This window comes from Mobula hypostoma, chromosome 9 (assembly GCF_963921235.1).
Source record: "Mobula hypostoma chromosome 9, sMobHyp1.1, whole genome shotgun sequence".
Classification (NCBI taxonomy): Eukaryota; Metazoa; Chordata; class Chondrichthyes; order Myliobatiformes; family Myliobatidae; genus Mobula; species Mobula hypostoma.
In genome coordinates, this window is record NC_086105.1 from 142,928,515 (window position 1) to 142,956,062 (window position 27,548).

The window sequence follows — 27,548 nt, forward strand, 5'->3', positions numbered from 1 at the left end:
GATGTAGCTGGATCAAACCACTTAGAAGTGAACAAATAAAGCACCTACTGATAACCTGCTGAACTCGAGATCATTTCCAAATAAGACATTGTTTGTGAGATGCTCATATATAACACCTTTCAGCCTTGTATTCATCAACCGGTCACAGCAGCTCCACGCAGTGGGTCATCCCCCTTAACAATCTCCAAAGCTATGATGGCCCATTTCCCTTCCTTCTCCTGGCAGTCACCCAGGTACCGCACTCCTGAATCCTAGGGGTGACCAGCTTCCTGCAGCTCCTATCTATGACTTCCATATGAGTCAAAGGTCAGCGAGCTGCAGCTGCAGCTCCAGTTCCTTAACATATTCTACCAGGAGCTGCAACTCAGTGCACCTGGGTGCAGATATGGTTATCCAGGAGTAGGATGGACTCCCAGAATTCCCATATTTCACACACAGAACAAAACACAGCCCTGGAGCCATTCTTGCCGCATTAACTGGGCCCTTAAATATGAGGAATGAAGAATAAATAAATAGGAAAAGAAACTTATCAGCCTGATATCACATAATTCCAATGAGCCAATGGCACTCCAACACTGGCCCACTCATCCAATGACCACTCTGCTTGCTCCTACCTTATTATTCACCTTCCTAATAAATCCCATTCACTGATTGGATGCAACCAACTCCGAAACCTGCCATGAAGCTCTACTGTTTCGTAAGCTTCAGCCACATACTGAAGTGATATCACTGCTTCCTTGTGTGCTCCTCCTCACCAGTTGGATGCAGCTTTGGGAGGGAAGGAAGAATAAAATTGATGACTTAAATTGTTGGTCTGAGTTACCATTGTTTATTAAATTAATTATTTGTTGAGCTACATTGTGGAACAGGCTTTTCCGGCCCACGTGATCACAGAGAGAAGTTATAAACTTCTTATAGGCAAAGGAGGGAAATAAACCCCAGTCACCTGTTCTGCAAAGCTTTGTGCTAACCATTACACTGCCATGCTGCCCCATTGATATTTGTGTTGAGCAGTTAAAATAAAAGCTCCAAATTAATAAGAGTTGAGTACTGAATTGCCTAACGTGAGTCTGGTAGCGATAGGTCACCACTATAACTCCTTTGGATGGAAAGCATATTTCCTCATTTTTGATCAGTTTTCATTTGGGTAGCAGGTTGCACTGACAACTTGTCTGAATAATTATAGGCATCGCTTTCAGTACTGGGGAATCGTGGAGGCAAATGCGAAGGTTCACCATCTCCACTCTACGGGACTTTGGGATGGGCAAGAAAACTATCGAAGATAAAATCATTGAAGAAGCCCATTTCCTGATAAAAATGTTTGAATCCCATAAAGGTAAGTCCAAGTGAGTAAACATAAAAAGCATAGAACATAGAACATTGCAGTATAGTAAAGGCCCTTCGGCCCACAATATTGTGTTGTCCTATTCACCTACTGTAAGATTATTAATCTAAACCTTCCCTCTGACATAGCTCTCCATTTTTGATCGTCCATGCTCCTATCTAAGATTTTCCTAAATGTCTCTGATATATCCACCTCCACCAGCACTTTTCATGCACTCACCACTCTCTGTGTGAACACTTACTAACATCTCCTCTGTACTTTCCATCAATCACCTTAAATTTATCCCCCCTCATATTAGCCATTTCTACACTGGGACAAAGTCTCTGGCTGTCCACTCAATCAACGTCTCTTGTAAAGCTCCATCAAGTCACCTCCCGTCTTCCTTCACTCCAAAAACAAATGCCCTAGCTCATTCAGTCTATCTGCAGTAGAATGGGAAGCAGTGTATTTCATCTGTGTATTAAAAAGTACCAGAAATTCGTATTCCAGAAAAAGCTCTTGGTGTCTCAGTGTGTGCTTGCTCAGCCTTCAGCTCACTGGTTACTGACCTGACTGGTGTCTGTCTTTGTACTCAACATTGCTGCCAAAGTCATGAGCTGGACATCAACAAAAAGAGTGAATTCAGGATACTTAATAAAGAGTTGAAAGTTCAAATGTATTGCCCAAGTACATTATGTCAGCAGATAGTACCCTGAGAGTCGTTTTCCTTCAGACGATCACAATTGAAAACTGAAATACAATAGAATCATTGAAAAACAACACTCAAACAGATACTGACAAACAACCAATGATGCAAATTGTGTAAATATAAACAGATAATATATAATAATAATAATTAGCCACAACTGGAAAAATAGCAGCAATGATAATATTCATGATGACTAGTATAAAAAATTTACTTGCTTCTATCCATAACTATTAATACATATCAATAATTTTCTGAAGTATCCTGAAATAAGTGCCCAAATTTCAGAAAATATGTAAAACATATCCCTTACCTTAAGGAGAAATCACAAATGATGCCCTGTTATCAAAATATCATCCTATTAATTGGTTATAAACTATATATAAAATTGTAACATGGTGCACCTCGCATCTAGTCACCACAAACATATAACCACAATATACTTACAAAAGAGTAGTAAGGATGCCATAAGGGTATGAAAGGATATAACTGATAATAGATTCTGTAGTTCTAAATCCAGCCTGATGGAAAAACATTAATCTTTCATGTTGTTAGATTGACTACCAAAGATCACTTGATTCATGATTAATAGAAGCTCTTAATATATAAAAACTACACACCCAGTACTTGTGAAATTTCTACAGCATCTGATGAAGCATTGGCGTACCATAACCACCTTGTCCATTAATAACCAAAAAAGAACAACTACCGTTATCAAAATAAATGGAGGGCGTCTCACTAAGCCCACCATGGTTCTGTCCAGCTTTAATTCTGCCCTCTAATTTACTGAATCGGATGAAAATAGGGTATCAAATCAGAGACAACCAAACAAATTATACCTTGCAACACCTATATTTATTTCCTGCGGAGCATGAAGAAAGCTCACCTCTGTCCCAGGATATTGATGGACTTTTACCACTGTACCATTGAGAGCATACTCACCAACTGCATCTCAGTGTGGTATGGCAATTGCCCCATATCGGTCCACAAAGCACTCCAGCGTGTGGTGAAAACTGCCCAGCGGATTACCGGCACCCAATTGCCCACCATTGAGAACATCTACCATAAACGCTGCCTGGGTAGGGCGAAAAACATTATCAGGGATGCATCTCCCCCTAACCATGGCCTCCCAAATGGTAGGCGCTACAGGAGCCTCTGCCCCCGCACCAGCAGGCACAGGAAGAGCTTCTTCCCTGAGGCTGTGACACTGCTGAACCTCACATCACAGCACTAAGCAGTATTGCATCTGTATTGTACTGTCTCAAGTACTTTTATATTTGTGTGCTGTAGCACTTTTTTTATTCACAGTTATTTTGTAAATAACACTATTCTTTGCATTTCTGGTCAGATGCTAAATGCATTTCATGGGCTTTGCATCTGTACTCGGCACAATGACAATAAAGTTGAATCTAAAAAAAATCTAAAATATATAGACAATTTGAAATTATACACTCCTTCATCAGTAAAGCTAAAACAATTATTTGAAATAGTAGAAATATTTTCTAAAGATATAAACATGAACTTTGGAGTAGATAAGTACAGAACATTAAACATAAAGGCAGGTGCAAAAGAGCTAGAAGAATATAAAACAATACAACCGATGGAGGAATATGAAACATATAAGTATCTAGGATATCAACAAGTAAAGAAAATAGATCACAGTGTGATAAAGGGAAAACTTTCTACAGAATTTACTTCCAGGCTTAAAAAAGTCTGCCACAGTAAAAATATAACAAAAGCAATTAACACTTTCTCCATACCCATATTAATGTATTGTTTTGGCATAATATTGGTCTGAAAGTAATCTAGAAACTTTACAAAGAAGCATAAGACTTCAAATGACAAATTTTGGAAACACAACGAACACTCAAACACACTGAGATTAACACTATCTTGTACAGAAGGAGGAAGAGGAATAACAGACATTAAAAAATTATACAACGGTCAGATAAAACTTCTAAGGATACATTTCCATCAACAACAACATGTTGTAGCAATATATGGAAGCATATGCAATTCTGATAAGAAGTACAAACCACTAAACTTAAATGAAAGCACAACCCAGAAAAATAAAGAAATTATCAGTACAGAAGAAAAAGTTAACTATAGTCAGTATCTAGGAGATGCACCTTTAGCGGCAATTACAGTCTTGAGCCTGTGTGGATAGGTCTATATCAGCTTTGCACATCTGGACACTGCAACTTTTCCCATTCTTCTTTACAAAACTGCTCAAGCTCTGTCAGACTGCATGTGGATTGTGAGTGAACAGCCCTTTTCAAGTCCAGCCACAAAAGCTCATTTGGATTGAGGTCTGGACTCTAACTTGCCATTCAAGACATTAACTTTGTTGTTTTTAAGCCATTCCTCTGTAGCTTTGATTTTATGTTTGGGGTCATTGTCTTGCTGGAAAGCAAATCTTCTCCCAAGTTGCAGTTCTTTTGCAGACTGCATCAAGTTTTCCTCTAGGATCTCCCTGTATTTTGCTGCATTCATTTTACACTCTACTTTAACAAGCATTCCAGGGCCTGCTGCAGTGAAGCATCCCCACAGCGTGAGGTAGTCACCACCATGCTTCACGGTAGGGATGGTGTGTTTTTGATGATGTGCAGTGTTTGGCTTACAGCAAACATAGATTTTAGTCTGGTGGCCAAAATGTTCAATTTTGGTTTCATCATACCATAGAACCTTCTTCCAGCTGACTTTAGAGTCTCCCACATGCCTTCTGGCAAACTCTAGCCCAGATTTCATGTGATTTTTTTTTCAACAGTGGCTTTCTCTTTGCCATTCTCCCATAAAGCTGCAACTGGTGAAGTACCCAGGCAACAGTTGTTGTATGCACAGTCTCTCCCATCTCAGCCACTGAAGCTTGTAGCTCCTCCAGAGCTGTCATAGGTCTCTTGGTGGCCTCCCTCACTAGTCCCCTTCTTCCATAGTCACTCAGTTTTTGAAGATGGCCTGCTCTAGGCAGATTTACAGTTGTGAAATATTCTTTCCATTTCTTGATGATTGACTTCACTGTACTCCAAGGGAGAGTCAGTGACTTGGACATTTTCTTGTTTCCAGCTCCTGTCTTGTGCTTTTCAATAACCTTTTTACGGAGTTGCTTGGAGTGTTCTTCTGTTTTCATGGTGTAGTTTTTCCCAGGATACTGACTCACCATCAGTTGGATCTTCCAGGCACAAGTGTATTTTTGCTGCAATCAATTGCAACACCTTGACTGCACACAGGACTCCAAACATAGATCTCCATTTAACTAATTATGTGACTTCTAAAACAATTTGACTGCGCCAGGGATGACTTGGTGAGTCATATTAAGGGGGGGGGGGGGGAATACTTCTGCGATCAATTACTTTGCTTTTTTATATTTGTAATTAATTTAGGCCACTTTGTAGAGATCTGTTTTCACTTGGCATAAAAGAGTCTTTTTGTGTTGATCAGTGTCAAAAAAGCAAATTAAATCCACTGTGATTCAATGTTGTAAAACAATAAAACATGAACACTTGTGGAGCGGGGGGTGGATGAATAATTTTTATAGGCACTGTACATAACATTTAGAAATCAATAGGTGAAAAACACCAGAAATATGCTGAATTTAAAGAGGAAACTGAAAGACTATTCAGGACACTTAATAAAGAGTCAAATGGTATTCAGCATTTTCAGTAACTTGTGAATGATCTCTGTCTCTGCAGGCCAAGAATTTAATCCAGCCATTGAGTTAAGTGCTGCTGTTGGCAATATCATCTGTTCCATACTTTTTGGTGATAGATTTGATTATGATGACCAAACCTTCATCATTTTGGTAAAGGCAATAAATGAAAGTGCTAAGCTTTCTGGTTCTCCAATGATTCAGGTAAGTAAGACCATAAGACCATAAGATATAGGAGCAGAATTAGGCCATTTGACCCATCAAATCTGCTCTGAAATTCAATCACAGCTGATCCTTTTTCCCCTCTTCAGCCTCACTCCCCAGTCTTCTCCCCATGACCTTTGATGCCATCGTCAATTAAGAACCTATTAAGCTCTGCCTTAAATATCTCCACAGCTGCCTGTGGTACTAAATTCCACAAATTCACCACCCTCTGGCGAAAATCTCATTGTTCACCAGAAATGCAACCACACATTCAGTACCATTACCCGTACGTCTGCTCGTTGATGGAAATATCTGATCACCCAATCATGTGGCAGCACTCAATGCATAAAGACATGCAGACACGATCAAAACACTCAGCTGGTGTTCAGACCAAATATCAGAATGGGGGAAATGTTAGCTTGACTGTGCAATGATCATTGCTGCCATATGGGGTGAGTTCAGTATATCAGAAAGTGCTGATCCTTTGGGATTTTCACACACAACAATTTACGGAGTTTACAGAGAATGATACAAAAAAATAAAAAAACATCTAGTGACAGCGGTTCTGTGGGCAAGAATGCCTTGTTCATGAGAGAGGTCAGAGGAGGATTGGCAGACCGGTCCAAGCTGACAGGAAGCCGACAGTAACTCAAACAACCACACATTGCAACAGTGGTGTGCAGAAGAGCATCTCTGAACGCACACCACATCGAACTTTGAATTGGAAGTACTGCAGCAGCAGAAGACCATGAGCATACGCTTTATTAGGGACGAGAGCTGCCCAATAAAGTGGCTTCTGGGTCTATTTCAATTGTAGTGTATTTGCAAGAAGTCCCAGCAGATATTTTTGGGATTTGCAAGTACCTGCCCTTAAATTCATGAACAAAGCAACTTATATAGTATTCTTTAAACGCAAACAACAGGAATTCTGCAGATGCTGGAAATTCAAGCAACATACATCAAAGTTGCTGGTGAACGCAGCAGGCCAGGCAGCTTCTGTATTCTAGTGAGTTTGTCACAGAGAAATGTTCTCCATTGGTCTATCAGTAAGCCACCATTGTGCACCATCCAGTGGTTCTACACAGTGGTCAGGCATGGCCTTTGGACTCTGTGGATCCGTTCCTGATCAGAACAACTGTGGTAATAAACACCTATCAACAACTGTAATTAACATCAAGGATCAACTTTAATTGCCATACACAGTAGTGTGCCAAAGTCCCAGGCTCAAATATGTAGCTACAGTGCCTAAACCTTTTGCACAGTACTGTATATTGGGAATCAGAAATAAGAGCACTTAGCTTTGTTTTAGCTCAGTAATATTAAGTGTTATTTGAAAACTGTGAAGACATAATATACAGTACTGTGCAAAAGACTTAGCCCCCCTCACCCAGCTATAGATATGTGCCTAGGGATTCTGCACAGTACTGTACATTTGCATGTATTAGGAACTTGCTGTCGTGTGTTGGTGTGACATGCAACTAAAAGAGCAGCAACATTTAACAAAATAAAGAATAAAAAATATGTAAAGAATAAAGTTAAAGTAAAAACATGAGATAAAATGTTCATAAATGCATAAACACCAGCATGTATTTACAATGTAAACAGCATTATAAAAAGTGATTTAAGGTGTTTAAAGTGCAGTGCAGTGATGGGGTTAATAGGTAGAGGAAGAACCAGTGGATGTGGTATATCTGGATTTTCAAAAGGCTTTTGACAAGGTCCCACACAGGGGATTACTGTGCAAACTTAAAGCACACGGTATTGAGGGTAAGGTATTGATGTGGATAGAGAATTGGCTGGCAGACAGGAAGCAAAGAGTGGGAATAAACGGGACCTTTCAGAATGGCTGGCAGTGACTAGTGGGGTACCGCAAGGCTCGGTGCTGGCACCCCAGTTGTTTCCAATATATATTAATGACTTAGATGAGGGAATTAAATGCAACATCTCCAAGTTTGTGGATGACACGAAGCTGGGCGGCAGTGTTAGCTGTGAGGAGGATGCTAAGAGGATGCAGAGTGACTTGGATAGATTAGGTGAGTGGGCAAATTCATGGCAAATGCAAATTAATGTGGATAAATGTGAGGTTATCCACTTTGGTGGCAAAAACAGGAAAACAGATTATTATCTGAATGGTGGCCGATTAGGAAAAGGGGAGGTGCAATGAGAGCTGGGTGTCATCATACACCAGTCTTTGAAAGTGGGCATGCAGGTACAGCAGGCAGTGAAAAAGGCGAATCGTATGCTGGCATTGATAGCAAGAGCATTCGAGTACAGGAGCAGGGAGGTACTACTGCAGTTGTACAAGGCCTTGGTGAGACCACACCTGGAGTATTGTGTGCAGTTTTGGTCCCCTAATCTGAGGAAAGACATTCTTGCCATAGATGGAGTGCAAAGAAAGTTCACCAGATTGATTCCTGGGATGTCAGGACTTTCATATGATGAAAGACTGGATCAACTGGGCTTATACTCGTTGGAATTGAGAAGATTGAGGAGGGAGCTTATAGAAACGTATAAAATCCTAAATCCTAAAGGGATTGGACAGGCTAGATGCAGGAAGATTGTTCCCAATGTTGGGGAAGTCCAGAATGAGGGGTCACAGTTTGAGGATAAAGGGGAAGCCTTTTAGGACTGAGATTAGGAAAAATTTCTTCACATGGAGAGTGGTGAATCTGTGGAATTCTCTGCCACAGGAAACAGTTGAGGCCAGTTCATTAGCTATATTTAAGAGGGAGGTAGATATGACCCTTGTGGCTAAAGGGATCAGGGGGTATGGAGGAAAGGCTGGTACAGGGTTCTGAGTTGGATGATCAGCCATGATCATACTGAATGGCGGTGCAGGCTCGAAGGGCCGGATGGCCTACTCCTGCACCTATTTTCTATGTTTCTATGAAGGCAGGGATGGTCTACCATAACGGGAGTGGTTGAATCGGTGGACTGGTTAGTATTCAAGGACTGGGCAGCTAATCTCAATGAGTATGCCTCAGCTGTCACGGACTTTATTTGGAAATGCACGGAGGACTCTGTGTCTCGCAAGACGATCCCGGTATTCCCTAACCGGAAACCTTGGAGGAATTCTGAGGTCTAGTCCCTTTTAAAGGCTAGAGCTGCGGCTTTTTGGTCCAGGGATACCAGTCGCTACATGGAATCCAGGCGTGAACTCCGGAAAGCCATTAAGGGTGCCAAGAGGCAATATCGGGCCAATTTCGAAGCCCAGGCTAACCAGAGGGATGCCAGTACACTATGCCAGGGTCTAAATGAGATCACTGGGCGCAAAGAAAAGTCTGGGAATATCAATAACTGTGGCGCTTCTCTTCCTGGCGAACTTAACGTACTCTACGCAAGATTCGAACAGAAGAGGAGCGTCCCTCTGGATGAACCAGACCTGGTGGCATTGAGATTCATCGTCACTGAGGAGGACATTAGAAGGGCCTTCCTGAATATAAATCCAATGTAGGCGACGGGCCCAGATGGCGTCCCGGGACGGGTTTCCCGGGCCTGTGCAAGTGAGCTAGCTGGAGTGTTTGCTGACATCTTCAACTGCTCCTTGCTTCAGTCTAAGATCCCCTCGTATTTTAAGAAGGCAATGATAATCCCAGTGCCGAAGAAGAGCAAGGTGGCATGCTTGAATGACTAACGACCTGTGGCTCTGACATCAAATGCTATGAAGTGCTTCGATAGATTGGTTACGGCACACATCAACCACAGCCTACTGGTCAACCTGGATGCTTTGCAATTTGCCTACCAGAGCAACAGGTCAACGGCAGATGCCATCTCTCTGGCCCTACATTCCTCCTTAGAACACTTGGAGAATAAAGACGCTTACGTAAATCTCCTTTTCATTGACTGCAGCTCTGCCTTTAATACCATCGTTCCAAGTAAACTGATTCATAAGCACCGGAACCTGGGCCTTAGCACCCAGATCTGCAGCTGGATCTTCAACTTCCTCACAGACCGGACCCAGGCTGTAGAAATAGGGGACAAGCTCTCCTCTACAATCACTCTGAGCACCAATGCCCCACAAGACTGTGTACTCAGCCCCCTGCTGTACTCACTGTATATCCATGATTTTGTAGCGAAGTTTCCATCAAACTGAATGTATAAGTTTGCTGAAGACACAACAATTGTAGGCTGTATCTCAGGTAATGATGAGTTTGAGCACAGACAGGAAATTAAGAACCTGGTGGCATGGTGCGAAGACAATACCTATCCCTCAACGTCAGCAAGACGAAGGAATTGGTTGTTGACTTCAGAAGGAGTAGCGGACCTCACGACCCAATTTACATCGGTGGTGCGCAAGTGGAACAGGTCAAAAGCTTTAAGTTCCTCGGGATCAGTATCACAAACGACCTGACTTGCTCCAACCAAGCAGAGTTCACTGCCAAGAAGGCCCACCAGCGCCTGTACTTCCTGAGAAAACTAAAGAAATTTGGCCTGTCCCCTAAAACCCTCACTAATTTTTATACATGCACCGTAGAAAGCATTCTTCTGGGGTGCATCACAACCTGGTATGGAAGTTGTCCTGTCCAAGACCGAAAGAAGCTGCAGAAGATCGTGAACACGGCGCAGCACATCACACAAACCAATCTTCCATCCATGGACTCACTTTACACCGCACGCTGTCGGAGCAGTGCTGCCAGGAGAATCAAGGACACGAAACAACCCAGCCAACAAACTTTTTGTCTCTCTTCCCTCCGGGAGAAGGCTCAGGAGCTTGAAGACTCGTACGGCCAGATTTGGGAACAGCTTCTTTCCAACTGTGATAAGACTGCTCAACGGATCCTGACCCAGATATGGGCCGTGCCCTCCAAATATCCGGACCTGCCTCTCGGGTTTTTTTTGCACTACCTTACTTCCCATTTTTCTATTTTCTATTTATGATTTATAATTTAACTTTTTAATATGTAGTAATTTAACTATTTTTAATATTTAATATTTGTAATCCAGGGAGTGTGAAGCGCAGAATCAAATATCGCTGTGATGATTGTACGTTCTAGTACCAATTGTTTGGCGACAATAAAGTATAAAGTATATGGCTTAATTTGTTTCAAGAAATCCCATATTTACATGCAACAAGTGATTTTGATAGTCCATAGCACTCAAATGCCATTGTTAAGCTGGGGTAAAGTATTATTCAGCTGCAGAAAACCCTCGGGAAGAAGTCGTTTTTCAGTCTTACTGTCTTGCCTAAGAGTTTCTGTATCTCCTACCAGATGGCAGGAGATTGAACAGACAGTGTTCAGGATGGGTTGGGTCTTTAATAAGGTTATGAGCATGCCGTTGGCATTTAGAGTTGTAGATTGTCTCCAAGTCCAGTAGTTGAGTCCCAGTGATGTGCTGAGCCACACTAATCACTTGTTGGAGTGGTGTGTGATCAGTTTTACTGCAGCTTGAGTACAACACTGCAATTCCGTATGTCAGTATGCTCTCTATCGCACTTTGACAAAAGTTGGCCAGCAATGTTTGGAGCAGATTAGCTCTCCAGAATCACCTCAGGTAGTATAGTCACTATGATAGATTCATAGAAAAGTACAGGGTCATCAACAGGCCCTTTGGCCCGTCTAGTCCATGCCGAGCCATTTAAACAGCGTACCATGTTCCTCAGTGCCCTACCATTCACCATGCAAGGCCTACCCTGGTTGGTCCAACCGAAGTGCAACACCTCACGCCTCTGTCGTTTCTCAGTGGATTTTTTTCCATTTGGTCCAGATTCCCCTGCAAGCCATGGTAGTCTTCCTCACTAATCACCGTGCCTTCCCTATTATCATACTTGTGTTGACGGACCAAGAGAGCTTCTCAGTGATCCTGAAGTTGGAATCCCTTTCCACTAGCTCACCATTTATGAATAACAGGGCTTGTTTGACAAGGGCCTCTTCTCCTCCTGAGGTCAATTGTCATTTTTTGTTTTCTTGATGTTGAGTGATCGGTTGTCATTCCTGCACCAATCAGACAGAGTTTCAGCACCTCCTCTCTGTTTGGTATTGCTTGTGATTAGGCCAATCACAGTCGTGTCATCTACAAATTTGGTGATTGACTTTGTAGCATGAGCAGGAGTGCAGGGATAGGTGAAGAGAGAGTGGAGAAGGGGATTCAGTGCACACCTCTGTGGGGCACTGGTATTCAGGGTTGGGGGAGGGGTGTTGATGTGCACTTGCCCAATATCACCATCTGAGAAAGATTAGTGAAGAAGTTCAAGATCTAGATACAGATTGATATGCAAAGACCTACATTGTGGAGCTTGGCAGCGCTTGTTCGGTAGTGTTTTGTTAAAGGCTGTGTTGTAATTAACCAAAACCATCCTGATGTAGGTGTCTTTGTGAGCTTAGTGTTCCAACACAGTCTGAAGGGTGATCAAATTGGTATCTTTAGTTGACCTATTGACCTTGTAGTCAAACTGGTGCTAGTTCAAGGTAGCTGGCATGATATGCTTGATGTGGGACATGACCAATCTTCTCAAGCACTTGGCAACTATGGGAGTGAGTGCCCCTGGTCTGTGGTCATTAGGACATGTTGCCACTGATGCTCCAGGGATTAGTATGACGGTGGCTGCTTTGAAGCATGCTGCAACCATAGCCAGGGACAGCGAGAAGTTGTAAATGTCCATCAGAACTTCCTTCGACTTAAAAACATTACTATCAAAATTATTGTTCTTATGTTACAGCTTTATAATGCTGTTCCCATACTGGGATTTCTATACCGTTCAAAGAAGAAACTTTGGAAAAATCAAAACTTGATTTGGCAGTTTACCAAAGACTTCATAACCAAGAACTACCAGACACTGGATGCAAATAATCCAAGGAGCTTTATTGATGTGTTCATGTTAAAGCAGCAGCAGGTATGTTCCACACCAGCTCATAGTTTGCATGTTACCCTTTTTATAGAATTCCACAGTTATTGAAGTACTTTGAACTTAATCCCTCAGGACTATGGTGGGATTCGAACTCCTGTCTCTAAGCTCCTGTGTTCTAAAAGGAGGATGAGGTAACCATGGCTGACATGGTAGTCAAAGACACCAGCAGCATGGAAAGTGTCAGGGGGTAGACGTGAGCATTTACAGAGAGAAGGAGCTTGGGAAGGTGAAAGGTCTGAAGTTAGATAAGTCACCTGGATCTGATGGATGACACCTCAAGGTTCAGGAAGAGCTAGTTGAGGAGTTTATGGAGGCATTACTAGTGATATTTCAAAAGTCGCCAGATTCTGAAATGGGTCTGGCGGACTGAAAAGTTGCAAGAATCATTCCAATATTTAAGAAGGGTGAGAGGCAAAAGACAAGAAATTATAGGTCAGTTAGCCCGACTACAGAGGTTGGTAAGATGCTGGAGTCCATTACTAAAGGTAAGGCTGCTTAAAAAGATAAGATCCCATGGTATTACATGATTGATCCATGATATTAGCATGGATAAATGATTGGCTGACAACAGGAGGCAAAGAGTGGGAATAAGAAGGGTGTTTTCTCTTTGGCTGCTGGTGACTCGTGGAGTTCTATGGGGGTTGATGTTTGGACCACTTATTTCACATTATACATCAATGATCTGGATGATGGAATTGATGGCTTTATGGCCAAATATGCATACAATATGAAGATATGTGGAGGGACATGTAGTGCTGATGAAGTAGGGAACCTTCAGAAGGACTTGGGAATATTAGGAGAATGGGCAATGAAGTGGCATATGGAATACAGTGTAGAAAAATGTATGGTCATGTACTTTGTTGGAAGAAATACAAGCATAAACTCTTTTCTAAATGGGGAGAAAATTCAGAAATCAGAGGTCAAAGTAACTTGGGAGTCCTTGTACAGGATTCCTCAAATGTTAACTTGCAGGTTGAGCTGGTAGTAAGGAAGGCCAATGCAATGTTAGCATTCACTTCTTGAGGGCTAAGGTATAAGTGCAAGAATATAATGCTGAGGTTTTATAAGGCATTGCTCAGACTGCACTTGGAGCATTGTGAGCAGTTTTATTCCCTTATCTAAGAAAGAATGTTCTGGAATTGAAGAGGGCTCCAGAAGACATTTACAAGAATTATTCTGGGAATGAAAGGGTTCACATATGAGGAGCGTTTGATGGCTCCAGGCCTGTACTTTTGGGAAGAATTAAGGGATCTCTTTGAAATCTGTTGAATATTTGGAAGTGTGAATATTGAGAGTGTGGTTGTAAAGCGAATGATTCCTGTAGTTCCTATATTGGACGGGGGTGGTGGGGGGGGGCAGCGGGGGGGGGGTAGTTCTAGGACCAGAGGGCACAACTTCAGAACACAAATAACAGTGATGAAGAGTAACTTATTAAACCAGAGGGTGGTGAATTTATGGAATTCTTTGCCACAGTTGGTTGTGGTTGCCACATCATTTAGTATATTTTAAGAATAGGTTAATAGCTTCTTGATTAAGTAGAGTGTCAAAGGTTATAGAGAGAAAGTAGCAGGATGGGGTTGAGAGGGTTAATAAATTCATCATGATGGAATAGCGGCGAAGTCTTGATGGGCCAAATGGCCTAATTCTGCACATGTATCTTATGATCTTATCACCTTTTACAGGAATCAGGTAACCCAAATACATATTTCCATAAAAACAACCTGGTATTCACAGTCGCCGACCTGTTTGGTGCTGGAATGGAGACAACTTCGACCACCCTTCGTTGGGCTATGCTACTGATGATGAAATATCCACAGATTCAGGGTGAGGAGCATCTGATTGATGACTGTTTTTCCTCATGTGAGAATCTGTGCTCTCACCCTGCTACTGAGTGCATTAACCATCTCCTTGTGTTCCAGAAAAAGTCCACGATGAAATCACCACCGTGATTGGTTCGGAGCGGTTCCCCAGAACTGAAGATCGGAAAAATTTGCCGTACACCAATGCAGTGATCCACGAAATCCAGAGGTTTGCTAACATTGTGCCATTGAACGTCATGCACTCAACAACAGAGGACTTGAACTTCAAAGGATATTTCTTTCCAAAGGTACGTTAGGTGAAATGAGTGACTGATTGCCGGCAATTGTTCTATGAAAGTGCAAATTTGTGACTAAATACTTAAAATTTCTTCGTGTAATTTTATGTGACTTGTCAAACTGACATATTCAACTTCTTGGAAGCATCAAGCATGGGTCAGGGGATGAGATACGGAGGGAACTTACAGTAAAATGGACTTTGTTTTTTGTTCTCATTGTGTCTCTCTTGTATCATTTTGTATCATGAATATTGTTGTGAATGTTGTATCTCTGGAATTTTCACTCTACTCTTTCAGAAGGGAGGGAGTAAAGACAGGAAATTATAGACCAGTTAGCCTGACTTCAGTGGTTGGGAAGGTGCTTGAATCCATTATGAAGGATGATGTTTTGGGGTACATGGAGGCCAATGATATAAAAAAGGCCAAAATCAACATGGTTTCCTTCAGAGGAAATCTTGCCTGACAAATCTGCTGGAATTCATTGAGGAATCAACAAGCAGGATAGACAAAGCTGATTCAGTGGATGGTGTTACTGGGATTTTCAGAATATGGGCTCAGTTCAGAAAATTTAATAGTCTTCATGGTTTTTCTCTCTCTAGCCCTATTTTACATCATCATCTTTTCCTACCGTCTATGCGGGATCCAACATTTTACGACTGGCATAAAAAGGGTATTCGGCACTTTGAAGATCTTTTCATTGATAACCGTTTTGCAACTTTTCAACAATTGTCTGCTATGTTTAATCTACCTAATACTCATTTCTTTAGGTACCTTCAAATTAGACATTTCATTAACCCTTTGATATCAGACTTTCCTGAGATGCCTGAGAAAAATGTTCTGGATTTGTTTCTTAGTACTAATCCATTGGGTAAAGGTTTAATTTCTGCCATTCGGGATAAGTTGGTGATTTTGAGGTGCGCCCCTGTTGATAAAACTAGAACTGCCCGGGAACAAGATCTAAATATCTCCTTATCTGATGCAGTTTGTGTTTCAATTCTTAAGTCAGTCAACTCAACCTTTACTTTACTTTATTGTCGCCAAACGATTGATACTAGACGTACAATCATCAACGCGATATTTGATTCTGCACTTCACGCTCCCTGGATTACAAATATTAAATATTAAAAATAGTAAAACTTAGTAAATATTCAATATTTAAATTATAAATCATAAATAGAAAATAGAAAAGTGGAAAATAAGGTAGTGCAAAAAAACCGAGAGGCAGGTCCAGATATTTGGAGGGTACTGCCCAGATCCGGGTCAGGATCCGTTCAGCAGTCTTATTACAGTTGGAAAGAAGCTGTTCCCAAATCTGGCCGTATGAGTCTTCAACCTCTCTATGTGCTCGCCACTGCCTTTTGCAGTTTTAGGCTGTACACAGGGGCCACATGTCTAAAACTATATTATCACGTTTTTACCCTGACATTAGCCCTGTCTGTGATAAGTGTAAAGGGGCTGAGGCTTCCCTTATTCATATGTATTGGACCTGTCCTAGTCTAGAGAAATTGTAGAGAGAGGTTTTTTCAACCCTATCTCATATTCTTAATTGCCATTTAGAACCTGACTCTCTGGTTGCTCTTTTTGGCACCTTGGGTGATGTAAGTTTGCACTTCAGTCCGACTAAATGTCGAACATTATCTTTTGCCTCTCTCTTGGCTAGACAGTTAGTTCTTCTTAGGTGGAAAGATGCTGCCCCTCCCACTCACGTTCAGTGGCTTAGTGATATTATGGCCTGTTTGGACCTCGAAAAGATTAATTATTCACTTCTCAATTCAGACATAAAGTTTCATATGGTGTGGAGACCTTTTCTTGAATATTTTTACAATTCATCTTTAGGGTAAGTTTCTCCTTTATTTTTGTATTCTAAAATCCCTTACTGTCAGCTTTTTTGTAAGTTATACGGTTTTTTGTTGTGAATTACATTATACTTTTGATAGTCGGCATTATACTTTTCTTTTCTATATATATTTACAGTTCTCTGGGGTTGAATGCTCCGATTGATTTTTTTCTTTTATATCACAATGGTGGCCTGGGTGTTTTGTTCCAGTAAGTGGTTGGGGTGGATACTAATTTTACATAATTCTCTTTCGGGTGCTTTTTTTCTTAATTGTTATGAATTACATATTGGATTTGTTTGTTTCGCACTGTATAAATCTCCATTTTGTTGTTTGGTTCTCTTCTGGAGTTTCTTGTAGAAATGCATAAGAAAATTAATTTATAAAGAAGAAGGCCATTCACAAGGTACCAACATGAGGCTTCTAAACAAGATATGATGATGGTGAAAACCTTGTGATCCTATGTGCCTGTGATGTTGCTGCAAGCAGATGTCTTATTGCACCTGTGGATACTCGTACTTGGACATCTGATGATAATCTCGATCCGAGATGAAGCCCACACCCTGTCCATCACAGGCAAAGCTCTCCTCAGTGTTGAATAGATCTGCATGGAATGCAAACACAAGGAAGTAGCGTCCATCATCAAAGGCCCCCATCATCCAGGCCATGCTCTCATCTCTCTACTACCACCAGGCAGGATGTTCAGAAGCCACAGGTCCCACACTGCACAGTGCAGGAGCAGTTAATACCCTTCAGTCACCAAACTCCTGAACTGGCATGAATAAAATCAGTCACCACTGCTCAGAACTGACTCTACAACCTACAGACTCACTTTCAAGGATTCTATACAACGAATGCTTTCTGTATTATCTTTATTTGCAGTGTTTTTCTTCTTCTTTGTCAGACTTTGACTGTGTATCATTTCTTTCACAAAATTCTGTTATATTTCTTTTTTCCTGTAAATGTGTGCAAGAAAATGAATCTCAAGGTAGTTCATTGTAGCATATGTGTCACACCCTGGTAAAGGTTTCACTGCTAATGTTGTAGGGTATTTCATCTAATAGTCTTCCTATATAAGCAGAGTTTGTGTTATTGTTAAAGGTAACGGGTGCTTAGAAATGTTAGCCATGCAATCAGGAGAGAAGGCTGGGGGAGCAGGTTTTTTTTTGTTAAGTTAATATTCATAAATATACTTCCTTTAATTATGTGGGATACGCAGTCTGTTATTTCCTGGCAACAAGCTGTAACAGGGCAGGAAATCACACAGCATTCACACAAACTGAGCCAAGTGTGGGAGAGACATCCCAATCTCACGGATTTGGCAGGGTGTACACCCGAGACGTACGCGACCGAAGAATGGTGGGTTTCTTGGTGCTGAGTTGGGAGACTGCCAGCAAGTGATAAGGAGCTGTTTCCTGAGACACCCAGGAAGAAAGGGAGTTCATCTTTGATACCAAATTGAATTCCAACTTTGAACTTTTGCAGTAAGGCTGAGAGAGATAAATGGTATCTGAGAAGAGACCTCTCTCACCCAAAGATGGTAAGCACCTGGAATAAGTGTATGTTGAACTTGCTGAGATGTTGGAGTAAGCTTGATTAAGCAGATGATTAACTCAGGACTGACAGCAGAGGTCCAAGCATTTCTGAGAGACTGGTATGCTGTCTTCTGACACAACAACTTGAGTCTCAACGTGGACAAGACCAAAATGATGATTGTGGACTTCAGTGAGGTGGAATCTGACCACTTCTCATTGCACATAAACATCTCTGCTGTAGAGTTAGGAGCACCAAGTTTCACGGAGTGTACATAATGGACAATCCCACCTGGTCCCTCAACACCACCTCAGCGTCTCCACTTCCTGAAGAGATTGAGGCCAGTGAGGCTTCTCCTCTATACTAATGAATTTTTACTGAAGCACCATCGAGGGTGCCCTCACCAACTCCATCACTGTCTGCTACAGAAATTGCAAGGCGTCTGACTGCAACTCCCGACAGAGGACTGCGAGAACTGCAGAGAAGATAGTCGGGGTCTCTCTTGCACTCATCAGAGATACTTATCAGGAGTCATATGTCTGCAGGGGCCCAGGGATTGCTACTGATCCCTCTCACTTATCCAGCAATCTCTGACCTTCGACCATCAGGCAGGAGGTATATTAGGAGAATATCTATCTGGATCTGAAACTACTGAACTCCCTGTCACAACCCAGGACTCATCACACTTGAAGGGCCAGCAGCATTATACTTTTTAACTTGTGTCATAACTGTACCTTATTATTTCTTAATTTAATCGTGGAAATATAATTTGTGCTATGTGTGAGAGTTTTCTGTACTGAGTTGTACAGCTTGGCCCAGAAGAACGTTATTTTGTTTGGTTAAATGACAATAAACTGAACTTGAATTTGAAACACAGAAACATAGAAAATAGGTGCAGGAGTAGGCCATTCGACCCTTTGAGCCTGCACCGCTATTCAGTATGATCATGGCTGATCATCCAACTCAGAACCCTGTACCAGCCTTCCCTCCATATCCCCTGATCCCTTTAGCCACAAGGGCCATATCTAACTCCCTCTTAAATATAGCCAATGAACGGGCATCAACTGTTTCCTGTGGCAGAGAATTCCACAGATTCACCACTCTCTGTGTGAAGAAGCTTTTCCTAATCTCGGTCCTAAAAGGCTTCCCCTTTATCCTCAAACTGTGACCCCTCATTCTGGACTTCCCCAACATCGGGAATAATCTTCCTGCATCTAGCCTGTCCAATCCCTTTAGGATTTTATACGTTTCAATCAGATCCCCCCTCAATCTTCTAAATTCCAATGAGTATAAGCCTGGTTGATCCAGTCTTTCATCATATGAAAGTACTGCCATCCCAGGAATCAATTTGGTGAACATTCTTTGTACTCCCTCTATGGCAAGGATGTCTTTCCTCAGATTAGGGGACCAAAACTGCACATAATACTCCAGGTGTTGTCTCACCAAGGCCTTGTACAACTGCAGTAGTACCTCCCTGCTCCTGTACTCGAATCCTCTTGCGATAAATGCCAGCATATCATTCGCCTTTTTCACCGCCTGCTGTACCTGCGTGCCCACTTTCAATGACTGGTGTATAATGACACCCAGCTATCGTTGCACCTCCCCTTTTCCTAATCGGTCACCATTCAGATAATAATCTGTTTTCCTGTTTTTGCCACCAAAGTGGATAACTTCACATTTATCCACATTAAATTGCATCTGCCATGAATTTGCCCACTCACCTAACCTATCCAAGTCACCCTGCATCCTCTTAGCATCCTCCTCACAGCTAACACTGCCGCCCAGCTTCGTGTCATCCGCAATCTTGGAGATGATGCATTTAATTCCCTCATCCAAGTCATTAATATATATTGTAAACAACTGGGGTCCCAGCACTGAGCCTTGCAGTACCCCACTAGTCACTGCCTGCCATTCTGAAAAGGTCCTGTTTATCCCCACTCTTTGCTTCCTGTCTGCCAACCAATTCTCTATCCACATCAATAGCTTACCCCCAATACCGTGTGCTTTAAGTTTGCACATTAATCTCCTGTGTGGGACCTTGTCAAAAGCCTTTTGAAAATCCAAATATATCACATCCACTGGTTCTCCCTATCCACTCTACTAGTTACATCCTCAAAAAATTCTATGAGATTCGTCTGACATGATTTTCCTTTCACGAATCCATGCTGACTTTGTCCGATGATTTCACTGCTTTCCAAATGTGCTGTTATCACATCTTTGATAACTGACTCTAGCAGTTTCCCGACCGCCGATTTTAGGCTAACCGCTCTATAATTCTCTCTCCCTCCTTTTCTCTCTCCCTCCTTTTTTAAAAAGTGGGGTTACATTAGCCACCCTCCAATCCTCAGGAACTAATCCAGAATCGAAAGAGTTTTGAAAAATTATCACTAATGCATCCACTATTTCTTGGGCTACTTCCTTAAGCACTCTGGGATGCGGACCATCTGGCCCTAGGGATTTATCTGCCCTTAATCCCTTCAGTTTACCTAACACCACTTCCCTACTAATATGTATTTCCCTCAGTTCCTCCATCTCACTGGACCCTCTGTCCCCTGCTATTTCCAGAAGATTATTTATGTCCTCCTTAGTGAAGACGGAACCAAAGTAATTATTCAATTGGTCTGCCATGTCCTTGCTCCCCATAATCAATTTACCTGTTTCTGTCTGTAGGGGACCTACATTTGTCTTAACCAATCTCTTTCTTTTCACATATCTATAAAAGCTTTTACAGTCAGTTTTTATGTTCCCTGCCAGTTTTCTCTCATAATCTTTTTTCCCCTTCCTAATTCAGCCCTTTGTCCTCCTCTGCTGAACTCTGAATTTCTCCCAGTCCTCAGGTGAGCCACTTTTTCTGGCTAATTTGTATGCTTCTTCTTTGGAATTGATACTATCCCTAATTTCCCTTGTCAGCCACGGGTGTGCACTACCTTCCTTGATTTATTCTTTTGCCAAACTGGGATGAACAATTGTTGAAACTTCAGATAACTGAGTGACAGAGAGGGAATTTCAGAGGTCAATGCACTGCTGGTTCCATAAGGTTTCATAGCCAGGGAAGGTGTTGGGAATGAGCTCCCACTACCTATTAAATGCTCCCCACAGCATGCATCTCAAATAGGCTCTAACAATCAAGTCCAGCTCCTGGCCTTCAAGTGTGGCTTAGCTACTGATCCTGGCAAAAATGTGTCCACTGGCAGCAGAAAGGGAAAGGGTGGGTTTCTGGCACCTTAAAACCAGCTGCTTCGGGCAGATGGGGTTCATCAGCCATGCTTGGCAGCTCATCGCGGAGAAGGAAACGTGACTTCAAACCTTCACTGCCTTGGAGCTCTGCCCACTCAGGGGGAAGAGATGGAATCCAGATGGCAGTTGTACATTGAGTTCAACACTGACTGGCAACTCCTGCGATGCCACTGGTGCCAAACTGAATTGGTGTTTGTCATTCCTTTGGATGTTGTGGTGTATTGTGTCGTGAGGAGAGGCTGTTGATAGCCAAACATGCAGTCAGCAGGATGAGTTGCAATGTAAAAGGTGGACAAAATCAAAAGTGGATGGTAGAGCATCAATGGCTGAAATTTCTGGAAGCAATATGGAAGGCACAGGATATATACATCCCACAGGGGAAGAAGCATTCTAGGGCCAAAATTACACAATCGTGGCTAACAAGAGAAGTCAAAAACAACAGAAGAGCCAAAGAAAGAGCATATAATAGAGCAAAAATTACTGGTTAGAGGGTTGGGAAGCTTTTAAAAACCAACAGAAGGCAAGTAAAAAAAGTCATGAGGAAGGTAAAGATGGAATGCGAAAGTGAACTAGCCAATAATATTAAAGAGGATACCAAACGGTTCTTCAGAAACATAAAGTGTAAAAGAGAGCTGAGAGTGGATATGGGTTCATGGAATATGATGCTGGAGAGGTAGTAACAGCAGACAAGGAAATGGCAGATGAACTAAATAAGTATTTTGCATCAGTCTTCACTCTGGAAGATACTGTCAGAATGGTGGAAGTTCCAGCTGTCAGGACTCATGAAGTGTGTGGTTGCCATTATGAGACAGAAGGTTCTTGGGAAACTGAAATGTCTGAAGGTAGCTAAGACACCTGGACCAGATGGTGAACACCCCAGAGATTAGAAAAGATGGTTGAAGAGATCGTGGAGGCATTAGTATTGATCTTTCAGGAATCACTAGAATCTGCAATGGTTCTGAATGACTGGAAAATTGCAAATGTGACTCTACTCTTCAAGAAGGGAGAGAGACAGAAGAAAGGAAACCATAAGCTAGTTAGTCTGACCTTGCTGGCAGTGAAGATGTTGGAGTCGATTATTAAGGATGAGGTCTCAGGGTACTTGGAGGCACGTGACAAAATAGGCCTTAGAGAGCATGGTTCCTCAAGGGAAAATCTTGCCTGACAAATCTGTTGGAATTCTTTGAAGAAATAACAAGCAGGATAGAGAATGGAGAATCGGTTGATGTTGTGTACAAGTTAAGAGCCCATGGTGTCACAGGAAAAACTGTAGCATGGATAAATCAGTGGCTGATTGGCATCAGGCAAAGAGTGGGAATAAAGAGTCTTTCCTGGTTGCTGCCAAGACTAGTAGGATCTGTGTTGGGATTGATACTTTAAGAAGCTGCTTTACTCAGAACTGTATTTCAATGACCCGGATGATGGAACTGATGGCTTTGCTGCAAAGTTTGCAGACATTAAGAAGACAGGCAGAGGGGCAAGTAGTTTTGCGGAAGTAGAAAGGCGACAGAAGGACTTAGACAGATTAGGAGAATGGGCAAAGAAGTGCCAGATGGAATAGAGCGTCGGGAAGTGAATGGTTATGCACTTTGCTAAAAGAAATGAAAGGGTTGACTCTTTTCTAAATGGAGAGAAAATATAAAAAGCTGACAGGCAAAGGGGTTTGGGAGTCCTTGTGCAGGATTTCCTAAAGGTTAATTTGCAGGCAAATGCAAAGTTAGCATTCATTTCAAGAGTACTACAATATAAAAGCAAATATGTAATGTTAAGATTTTCTAATGTATGGTGAGGCCTCACTTGGAGGATTGTGTGCACTTCTGAGCCCCTCATCTTAGAAAGGATGTGCTGAAATTGGAAAGGGTTCAAAGGAAGTTCAGGAAGATGATTCCAGGATTGAATGGTTTGTCATATGAAGAGTGTTTGATGACTCTGGGCCTGCATTCACTGGAATTCAGAAGAATAAAGGGTGACCTTATTAAAACCTATGGAATGGTGAAAGGCCTTGATAGAATGGATGTGGAGAAGATGTTTCCTTGCAGTAGGAAAGGCTAAGATCAGAGGACACAGCCTCAGAATAGAGGGATGTTCTTTTAGAACGGAGATGAGGAGGATTTTTTTTTTTCTCCAGAGAGTGGTGACTCTGTGGAATTTTTTGTCACAGGGCTGTGGAGGCCAAGTCTTTATGTATATTTCAAGCAGGATGATTGATTCTTGATTGTCCATGACATGAAGGAATATGAAGAGAAGTCAAGAGATTGGGACTGAGAGGAAATTTGGATCAGCCATGATGAAATGGTGGAGTTGGACTCAATGTGCCAAATGGCCTAATTCTGCTCCTATATCATATGGTCTTATATTCTTTGGATTGATCAGCTGTGTGGAGCCTGAGAGCATGCTACATGGACAATAGCTATCCCTCCATATCATACTGCCCTGACCAGCATATCACATAGACAGCTAGGATACAACATTCATGGTTGATCTTGTCTGAGTGAAGGAGTTTGGAGATCTGTTAGAGGTACGAATGTACCTGAAGTGTGGAATAGTTGCCAAGTTTGATAATTCTGTTCTAGTGAAAATACTTTCAGCGATAATCCTCAAAGGGAATAACAACCTAATTTGTAAATTACATTCTTAGGGCACACCAGTGATCCCTTTGCTAACCTCGGTGCTGTATGACAAAACTCAGTGGGAAACCCCAAATGACTTCAACCCTTCCAACTTTCTGGATGCTGAAGGGAAGTTTGTGAAGAGAGATGCCTTTACTCCTTTTTCAATGGGTAAGAAGTTTAAATTACTGGATTGTAGGTTAGTGGAATTTCTCCTCTGACCTTGGCCCATTTGTCGGAAGGATTGTTTATGTCAGATGGTAAAGCAAACATATGTAGATGGTGGAAAATAAGTCATAGTCATTGAGCATGGTAACAGGCCATTCTGCCCACTATTCTATGCCAACCACTGTGCACCAATCAGTATCAATCACATCTTCCAGAACTTGGAACTGCTATTTTCTATTCAATTTCAGTGATTATCCACATGTTTCCTAAATGCTGTCAACAACTCTGTTTAAACTCCTGTCTCAGGCAGTGATCCTGTCTGTACCCCTCAGTTTTATATTCTGCAATCACATACTCCGTGGCCACTTTATTAAGTACACCTGCTCGTCAATTCAAAATTCTAATCAGCCAATCATGTGGCAGCAACTCAGTGCGTAGAAACAAACAGACATGGTCAAGAGGTTCAGTGTTGTTCAGAGCAAATATCAGAACGGGGAAGAAATGTGACCTCAGTGACTTTGTCAGAGGAATGATTGTTGGCACCAGACAGGGTAGTTTGGATATCTCAGAATCGACTGACCTCCGAGGTTTTCACGCACAACAGCCTCTAGCGTTTGCAAAGATGGATGTGAGAAGGAAAAAGCATCAGTGACTGGCAGTTCAGTTGGAAGAAATGCCTTGTAATTAAAAGGGGGTCAGAGGAGAAAGGCCAGACTGGTTTAAGCTGACAGAAAAGGAACAATAACTCAAATAATGATGTGTTACAACACTGGTGTGCAGAGGAGCACCTCTGAATGTACAACATGTTGAACCGTGAAGTGGAAGGACTACAACAGCAGAAGACAATGAACATACAGACAGTGGTCACTTCCTTAGGTATAGGAGCTACCTAATAAAGTTGCCACGGAGTGTAGATTCATGGTGTTACACAGCACAGAAACACATCTCCTCCTATACTGCTTCACTCAAGGGAAAACCGTCAAAACCTTCCTCATGACTGAAGTGCTTCTTCCAGGGGACATCCCAGAAATGTCCTCAGTCCCCACTCCAGCACTATCATATTGTGAAAGAAAATCAGGGTGTTATCGAAATACTCAGTAGGTCAATCAGTGTCAATGATAAGTGAGTGAAAGTTAACATTGGAGCTAATACTTTTTGGTGGAACTAGCAATACTTGGGAAACAATAGTTGAAGTTGCAGAGAAGTGGGGATGTCTCCGGAGGTGAAGGGAATGGCCATGACAGGGTGAAGATCAAGAGAAAATAAAGATGAAGATGAGGGTGGTGCTGGCTGAGTGAGTGACAAAGATACATGGGGAGGGGCAGATAATCTGACGAGAGGAGGTGAATAAGGACACGGGAAAATGGCCAGAACAATGGGAAACACACGATGGTTGGAAATCTGAATTGAAAGAGAAAGTAGAGAATTTACAGCAAGCCATGCAGCATCTGTAGAGAGAGAAATACTGTTACCTTGCATTCCCATTATAAAATGTTACTGTTCAATGTCTTGGGGTGAGGGTGACTAACTCTGGTTTTTGAAAATTGACATTGTTTTGCCACTCTGTTTTGCAGGACCCAGGGCCTGTGCGGGGCAGTCCCTGGCCAGGATGGAGCTTTTTCTGTTCTTTACCATCCTGATACAAAGGTTCAGGTTTCAAGTTCCGCCAAACGTTACCAATCTGGAGCTCTCGTCAGATGTGGGCTTCACCTTAATCCCAAAGTACCAGAACGTGTGTGCAGTTTATCGCTGATGTAAACACATCATTTCATGACTTGTCTTGTTTTATCTCCTTTTCAATATTTTTGTAACCCTCTCATCAGAGCTCGTATAGAAACTTAACTCGTTAGCTAACTCTGCTAATAGCCATGAGACTCAAAGATGAGAAGGCCACCTTTCATAAGCAACACATGTTCAGGGTTGGTATGATTTGGGGTTCAACCAAACAGGATAGTATGGATGTTCATAATTAAGCGGCATAGGTTGTAGTGAATGCTGTGTAAAATACTGTCCAGACACAAATTTTGGTAGCCAAGAAATAAGAGATCGTGCACCGTATAAAATCAGAGAGAAAGTATATTTACCAAATTGTCAACATTAACAAAAAGTTACCAAAAAATAAAAGGGCCCATCGCAATTAAACTAGTCCAATGTGCACTTAAGTGTTGGAGCTCATTTCTGCATTAGGCGGAGTTGTTTCACTTTACAAATGCACTGGGCCCATGGTCTGCATCAAAAACATCTGCCACATTCTGAACTATCTCCAAAGACCATCTTGAATGAACTAGCTCTCTCTGGAGTATTGGCCCTTCCTCCTTGGAGCCATTCACTTGCATGACGCACTTCTTACAACTGGGACTCTCCTTCCAACAGCATTCTGCAGCATCTCCCCTGTGCCCCGCATGGCAGGAATCGCCAAAAGACCCCAAACCAGACTATTGTCCTTCAGACACAAAATGCTGGAGGAACACAGCAAGCCAGGCAGCATCTGTGCAAAGGAGTAAACAGTTGACGTTTCTGGCCAAGACGTCGAATGTTTACTCTTTTCCATAGATGCTGCCTGACCTGCTGAGTTCCTCCAGCATTTTCTGTGAGTGGCTTGGATTTCTAGCATCTGTAGATTTTCTCATCATTTTCATCTGCTGTCCTACAGAAATCTGATTCCACCCAGCTCTCCCGAATCTTCCACTGGACAGAAAGTTGCAATTGACTGACACAACATTCCTAAGTTGGACAACATGACTCCTTATCTTTAGCCGAAGCCAAAGCGCACTTTACTGCTTTTACAGAAAACTGCTAAAATAAAATACCCCACAGCACAGCAGTAGAAATCTTCACCAGAACATTATACTTTCATAATCAGAACAAAAATGAGTTTCTTTATGTGGAATGTGATATTTGTCACCGGGCTAAACTATAAAGAAGCAATCAATGGTGGCTTCCTAATGACAAAGCATACATTCCTGCAAGTTCCAAAGATTAGAAACATAGAAGCATAGAAAACCTACAGCACAATGCAGGCCCTTCAGCCCAAAATTCTGTGCCAAACATGTACTTACTTCAGAAATCACCTGGTGCTACCCATAGCCTCTATTTATATAAACTCCATATTCCTACCCAGGAGTCTCTTAAAAGAACCTATTGTATCCGCCTGCACCACTGTGAATGGCAGCCCATTCCACGCACTCACCATTCTCTCCATAAAAAACACCCTGGACATCTGCTCTGCACTTTAAATCAGTGTCCTCTCGTTCTAGCCATTACAGCTCTGGGAAAAAGCCTCTGGCTATCCACAGGATCAATGATGATGATGATAAGGCCAATGCACCATATGCCATCTTAAC

The 27,548-nt window shown here is 42.1% G+C and overlaps 1 protein-coding gene across 2 annotated transcripts in view; it reads left to right on the plus strand.

Annotated features, from left to right (window-relative positions):
* Window positions 1-26,361, plus strand: part of LOC134352124 (cytochrome P450 2K1-like) — a 39,431-nt gene extending 13,070 nt beyond the window's left edge. For both annotated transcript variants that reach the window (XM_063059342.1, XM_063059343.1), the window contains exons 3-9: window positions 1,187-1,336; window positions 5,720-5,880; window positions 12,539-12,712; window positions 14,410-14,551; window positions 14,647-14,834; window positions 24,066-24,207; window positions 25,779-26,361. In XM_063059342.1, the coding sequence (XP_062915412.1) occupies window positions 1,187-1,336; window positions 5,720-5,880; window positions 12,539-12,712; window positions 14,410-14,551; window positions 14,647-14,834; window positions 24,066-24,207; window positions 25,779-25,957 (1,136 nt within the window). In that variant the 3' untranslated portion in view covers window positions 25,958-26,361. The remainder of the gene's footprint in view (window positions 1-1,186; window positions 1,337-5,719; window positions 5,881-12,538; window positions 12,713-14,409; window positions 14,552-14,646; window positions 14,835-24,065; window positions 24,208-25,778) is intronic.
* The last annotated feature ends 1,187 nt before the right edge of the window (window positions 26,362-27,548 follow it).